Raw genomic sequence first — 7,255 nt, forward strand, 5'->3', positions numbered from 1 at the left:
AGGTGAGACAACTAGTAGTAGAAATGGAATTAAATTCCAGAGCTAATACCTTCTTAAACCAATGTTTTCTTCTAGAACATCAAATCATTTGTACAAGTTCTCTTTAGTCTGGTTACTAAAGGTTACTGGCAATCGTTAGTCAAGATTACTTTTATAGCCTGTAATCCCAGCACTTTGGGCGGCCGAGGCGGGTGGATCACGAAGTCAGGAGATCGAGACCATCCTGGCTAACACGGTGAAGCCCCATCTCTACTAAAAATACAGAAAATTAGCCGGGCGAGGCCGGGCGCGATGGTTCATGCCTTTATTCCCAGCACTTTGGGAAGCTGAGGCGGGTGTATCACGAGGTCAGGAGATCGAGACCATCCTGGCCAACATGGTGAAACCCCATCTCTACTAAAATATAAAAAATTAGCAGGGCATGGTGGTGCATGCCTGCAGTCCCAGCTAGTCGGGAGGCTGAGGCAGTGGAATCGCTTGAACCCAGGAGGCAGAGGTTGCAGTGAGCCGAGATCGCGCCACCGCACTCCAGACTGGCGACAGAGCAAGATTCTGTCTCAAAAAAAAAAAAAAAAAAATTAGCTGGGCTTGGTGGCCGGCGCCTGTAGTCTCAGCTACTCGGGAGGCTGGGGCAAGAGAATGGCGTGAACCCAGGAGGCGGAGCTTGCAGTGAGCCGAGAGAGCGCCACTGCACTCCAGCCTGGGCGACAGAGCCAGACGACGTCTCAAAAAAAAAAAAAAAAGATTACTTTTATATCAGTAAACACACTGAAATCACTAGTATTTCTAAGAGACATGGCTTAAAACTGGTAGAATTCAGCACATTTTATAATAACAAATGAAAGATTGAGGCATCCAAGTAAATGTTGGAAAAGTAAAAATATAAATTTTAATCATCTATATATGGCATTTCAAAAAACGTTATTTATCTCTAAATATGGACTGAAAGACATTTAAATCTTATTTTCCCAATTCTGATAAATATGAGCAAACATAGAAAATTATATCCTTGAAGGTGAAACTCAGAACATACTAGGCATTTTGACTTTACAGTCCACAGAGTAGAGACTTTGCAGTCTGAGAACCCTGAATTTGATTGCTTAGCTCTACCACTTAATAGCACTGGAACTTTGGACAAGTTACTTAAAGTATCTGATTCTCGATTTCTTCATTTGTTAAATGGAGATAATACCAAACTTAGAGGATTACTCTGGGAATAAAAAAAAATCAAGTGCATATATTATACAGTGATTAGAATATAGTAACAACTTAATGAAATTGTACCTTTTATCACTGAAGTGTTGCAAATATGTTTCCTTTTCCCCTGTTCTACATTACATCTACATTTCAGATTCAGGAACTCAAATTTTCATTAACCAGGATGAATAATTAAATACACCCTTTTTTTGGAGTTACATGTTTTAAAAATCGGTTTAATGATAGCATTGTAAAGGACCTCACAGATTCGCTATTCCAGTGTTATCCTTTAGGAGGGGAAGAAAACAAGGCCCAGGGAGTTTAATTGTTCAGGGCTTCCACACTAGCACGCAAGTCAAAAACAAATCCTAGCAAGGGACCAAAATACCACAGACATAACTTTTAGCTCCATCAATTGATGGGACAGTTGTGTGAAATTTGATTTATCATTTAGGACTTGATATTTACATTTCAAAATAAGGTAACACTTTTTGTTTGTTTTTTAAGTTTTGGCTTATCCTTCCTGTTATCTCAAAAACAAGTGGGGAATTAGTAAAATATTTACTTAATTTCATGAAAGCAGTCTGTAGGCCACTCATGTAACTATTTGAAAAACGGAAAGGGTAACTTCTTAGTGAGACTTCGCCGACAAGAAAGAACCTAAGTACCCTTGGTGTACAATTCCAATGAAGAATATTTATTTCATAAACCACATATAGGTAAACATATTTCTGGAGTAAAATGTTGAAAAAAATTTGTTTAAATCATAAACCACATATATACTACTCCTCATCTTGAAAATGCAGGCTTCTTTTTAAATAAATAATTAGCATTATAAGTTTTTTCTTCAACCAGTCTTTATATAACACAAACAGGACCATTCTTCTAGAATTCCTATCCCCTTTAGAGAAGTTAGATAAGAAATGAACAAGTCTAATTACAAGAGCTCTCTAACAGTTCTACCCTACCCAGAGTGAGAAACTAAACAGTCAATATAGAGAAAAATTTTAAATAGATTAAAAAGCACTACTTTTAAACTCTGTCAGCCCATATAATCTGTTTCCAAAAACAGTCCCCCAGCAATCTAATAATACAATAGACTAATGAAGGACAAAATTTAAAACATTTTAAATAAGGCTTTATTAACAAACACAAAGATTTCCATATACTTTTAAAAAACAAATTAAAACTACTGCTATTAAAACTATTCCATTTTCAATTTTTGCTTTTTGTCCCTAACTTTGGTCCATAAATTGATGTATCAACAACTGAAGGTAAAATTTCTTTCTTTCTTTTTTTTTTTTTTTTTTAAGACGGAGTCTTGCTCTGTCACCCAGGCTGGAGTGCAGTGGCATGATCTCGGCCCACTGCAACTTCCGCCTCCCAGGTCCAAGTGATTCTCCTGCCTCAGCTTCCCAAGTAGCTGGGATTACAGGCACGCACCATCACAGCCAGCTAATTTTTGTATTTTTAGTAGAGACGAGGTTTCACCATGTTAGCCAGGTTGTTCTCAAACTCCTGACCTCAAGTGATCCACCTACCTCGGCCTCCCAAAGTGCTGGGATTACAGGCGTGAGCCACCGTGCCTGGCCTAAAATTTCTAAATCTATAATTAGCATAACAGTCAAAGTTGGGCATGGTGGGACACACTTATAATCCCAACACTGTGAGGCTGAGGCAGATAGACTGCTTAAGACCACAAGTTTGAGACCAGCCTGGCCAACATAGTCCCTAAAAAAAACTAATTAGTAAACAAATAAATAAGAAAAATGAAAAAAGTCGAGAGAAAGCACAAAAAATGTTCCTTACTTCTCCATTTCCATGTTTTTATAACCATCCATCTATCTATCTATCTATCTATCTATCTATCTATCTATCTATCTATCTATCAATCAATCAAAGACAGGGTCTCCCTATGCTGCCCAGGCTGGTCTTGAACTCCTGGGCTCAAGGGATCCTCCTGCCTTGGTCGCCCAAAGTGCTAGGATTACAGGCATGGACCACCACACCTGGCCAACCTTTTAAAATTAAATCATCTCCTATTAGCTTTTTTAGTAGAAATTCATTTTGCAATGTCTAAAATCTACAACAATTAAAAATGCACCTGCTTTCAACAAAAACTGCTGAGACAATTGGTTATCCACATGCAAAAAGTTAACCTTACACCTTCATCTCACACCATACACAAGAATTAACTCAAAATAGATCACATAGTTAAACATGAGGGCTAAAATAATAAAATATTTACAAGAAAACATAAAATCTTTGAGACTTGGGCTAGGCAAAGATTTCTTGCCTATGACATCAAGAGCATAGTCCATAAAATAATTTTAAAAACTAATAAATTGGGCCTCATGAAAATTCAAAATTTTTATACTTCAAAAGACACAAGAAAATGAAAAGACACAACAGACTGGAAGAAAATATTTGCAAAATGTATCCATTAAAGGATCTGTATCCACAATCTACAAAGAATCCTCACAACTCAACTTATAAGATGACAACCCAATTAGAAAATAAGCAAGAGATATAAACAGACATTCCAACGATGAAAATACATAAATGACTAGTAATTACATGAGACAATGTTCAACATCATTAGTCCTTAGGGAAATGCAAAATTAATGCCTCAGTGAGATACTATTTCACACCCACTAGAATGGCTATAATAAATCAGGCAGACAATAACAAATGTTGGCAAAGATACTCAGAAAAGGGAACTTTCATACATCTTTGATGGGACTGTTATAAAATGGTGTGACCATTTTGGAAATGTGTTGCAGTTTCTCAAAAAGTAAAACATAAAACTATGATATGACCCAGCAATTCTACTTCTAGGTATCTACCCAAGGTATATGAAAACATATGTCCACACAAAGACTTACATGTGCATATTCGTAGTGCCATTATTTATAATAGCCCAAAACTTGAAATCATGACCATCAACTGGTTTTGTATAGACAAAATGTGGCATATCCACACTATGGAATATTATTCAACTATAAAAAGGAACAAACTAATGGCACATGCTATGTCATGCATGAATCTCAAAAGCATTGTTAAAGACGCTTGACAAAAAAGATGACATATTGAATGATCATGTTTATGAAGAAGTGCCTAGAAAAAGCAAATTTATACAGGCAGAAAACAGATTAGTGATTTCCTGGGAATGAGGGTAGGAAAGAGATTAACTGTGATGGGTGTAAAGAATCTTACTGTGGTGTCCTCAAATGTCCTAAAACCTATCTATAATGATGGTTGCAACATTTGGCAAAATTAGTAAAAATCATTGAATTGTACACTTAGAATGGATGAATTTCATATATAAAATATACCTAAATAAAGCTGTTTTCTTTTTTTTTTTTTTTTTTTTTGTTTTGTTTTGAGACGGAGTCTTGCTCTGCTGCCCAAGCTGGAGTGCAGTGATGCAATCTTGGCTCACTGCAACCTCTGCCTCCCGGGTTCAAGTGATTCTCCTGCCTCAGACTCCTCAGTAGCTGGTATTACAGGTGCCTACCACCACGCCCGGCTAATTTTTGTATTTTTTGTAGAGACAGGGTTTCACCATGTTGGCCAGGCTGGTCTCAAACTCCTGACCTCAATTGAACTGCCCGCCTCAGCCTCCCAAAGTGCTGGGATTACAGGTGTGAGCCACAGTGCCCAACCATAAAGCTGTTTTCTAAAAAAAACATGACTTTTTGTTTCGCTTGTCCCTTGAAGAATTATATGAGTAACAACTGTACTGATCCTAATCTTGGATAACAAACCATAGTATCACTTTTGAGAGGATCTAACACAGTGTTAGGAAAACTCCTTCAACTGGTTGTTCATTGGACAGAGGTTCTCCAGGAAAAGAATTTCTCATAAATCAAAGTTCTTTCTGTTTATATTTTAAGAAGCCAGTACCTGGAAACAATTCAAAAGTACATACAAGAGATTTAAGTTGTCTTTGGTAATGGACTGATTGATCTGATGGGTATTCTATTCTACATTCAGATTACAGTATATGAACTTAAAAAGACAAGCAAAAACTTTTAACACAATATGAAAGGACATAGGGTTAAGTTATATAACTTTGAGAGTGTACATGTCCAAATGTCAAAGGCACTGTTTGCTTGAGCAACTGTATAATGTTGTAACACAATAGTCCTTAGTAATGATACTAAATGACAAGTAACATTACAGGCATTAATTCAATCCCTGGATTGTCCTGTATTCATCTTAAATACATTCTAACTATCCACTCTACTTATAAGGTCTTTCAAAAATAACCCAGGACTTTATAACACTCACAGGACAGCAAAGAATTTTACAAACTTTTTAGGTCTTTGCAAAAATACCACCTTGTCTGACCACCTTATTGAAAACTGCCAACCTCACAAAACTCTCTATCTTCCCTTCCCTGATTCATTTCTCAATAAAATTAAACATACCTTTTACATATGTATTCTGATTACTGTCTGCCTTCCCCTACTAGAAAGCTAAACAAAAAGATCTGTTTTTTCCTTGCTGTATCCTCATTGCCCAGAACAGTGCCTACCACGTTGCAGGTGCTCAGCGTTTTTTGAACAAATGAATGGGTATTAAATATGTGCAAGAAAACAGGAGCTGATTCTCACCACAGGAACGAACAATGAGTCTCTTCTACTCATTCAACAGCCTTGACTTGGGGTTAAAATATGAATTTTACAAGGAAATAGAGACCTCAGAATAAAATTTCCAGACTGCCTACCCAGCATTTCTTCAGCAAAGGGGGAAAAAAAAAGGTCAATATTTCACTTATAATTCTGGATTTGCAATAAAGTATTTTTAATAAACAACTGTCTCTATCCTGGAGAGAAGGCAGGTTAATTAAATCCCATGTGGCTAATTAACAAAAAAGAAAACAAATGAAAGTTCCATACTCAACTACTCTTACTAGTTACTTAACTCGAATAAAGTATAACATTTCAAAAGCAACCTGTTTTTCTACATCCAAAATGGGATCCTATCTCCATGAAGACAGACCTTAGCAGAATATGCCTTAGCAGTCCTGACCTCCTCAGCCTCAAATCCTCCAAACACCAAGGAAACTTTTTCTCTCCCTTACCCCAGAAGTCTTCCCATAGCCATTTTACAAACACGAACACCTTCAGACCTCTCTGTTCTAATTAACCTCTGACCCAATCCAGCTGCATTCCAGCGTTAAACAACACCCCAGGAAAAAAGACTCACAACCTCTGGCCCCTGGAGCATCCCCCAAACAGTCACCCCCAACAAACGAGAGTCCTGGAACGTGAAGGAATCTGGGGATGGCAGGGACCTCCCAGCAAGACCAGAATTGGAGGACATCTTAGACTTCACTCTGGTACTGCCCATTTCTGTGTGACCTTGAGCTTGTTACTACATCTCTAGGGGTCCTAGTTTTCTCACCTTTAGGGTGAGGACAACATGTTGACCAAGTCACTGTAAGGATTCAATGAGATCCCATGTAAAGCACCTAACAGGGCACCCGGCACGAAACGGCGCCTCAGTCCTCAGTAGCGTGGATGATCCCCGCCCTAAGCCTACAGGCTCAGAGCTGGGAGGCGCCTCGCAGAACGAGTCCAATTCTCCCGATTTTGCAGAGGAGGACACTGAGGTCCAGAGAAGACAGAAGTGCCTTGCTCCGACCTCCAGAAAGGCAGATGGGCGCGGGACCTGGAACCCAGGACGCCCGTCCTCAGCTCACACCCCCGCCCTCTTCCCTGGACCCTGCGGGGCCCGAGCGCCGGTGCCAGGCGAGGCGGTGCGCGCCACCCTCCCGGGGCCCCAGCTCCGCGCGACCCGGGACCGCTCCACCTGCCGCCGAGCCCCGCGCCCGCCGGAGGCCCGGGGCTCCCGCCTCTCCAACTGGGCTCCCGCAAGCCAGGCAGCCCCGCACAGCGGTCCGGGGCGCGTACTCAACTCTTCACTTTGCCGAAGGTGCCGACGCCCAGCGTGTCGCCCAGCACATAGTGTCCGATCTTCACCCGCCCGTCGTGCTTCTGCTTCTCAGCCATCTTCGGCGCGCGCGGCCTCGCTCCGCCGCCTGCCGCTC

At 40.1% G+C, this 7,255-nt stretch overlaps 1 protein-coding gene across 1 annotated transcript in view; it reads right to left on the minus strand.

Annotated features, from left to right (window-relative positions):
- Nucleotides 1–7,236, minus strand: part of PRKAA2 (protein kinase AMP-activated catalytic subunit alpha 2) — a 66,818-nt gene extending 59,582 nt beyond the window's left edge. The window contains 1 exon segment of the mRNA NM_001131701.2: nt 7,124–7,236. Coding sequence (NP_001125173.1) covers nt 7,124–7,217 — 94 coding nt within the window. The 5' untranslated portion in view covers nt 7,218–7,236.
- Between the last annotated feature and the right edge of the window lie 19 nt (nt 7,237–7,255).

The sequence above is a fragment of the Pongo abelii genome, chromosome 1 (assembly GCF_028885655.2).
Source record: "Pongo abelii isolate AG06213 chromosome 1, NHGRI_mPonAbe1-v2.0_pri, whole genome shotgun sequence".
NCBI lineage: Eukaryota > Metazoa > Chordata > Mammalia > Primates > Hominidae > Pongo > Pongo abelii.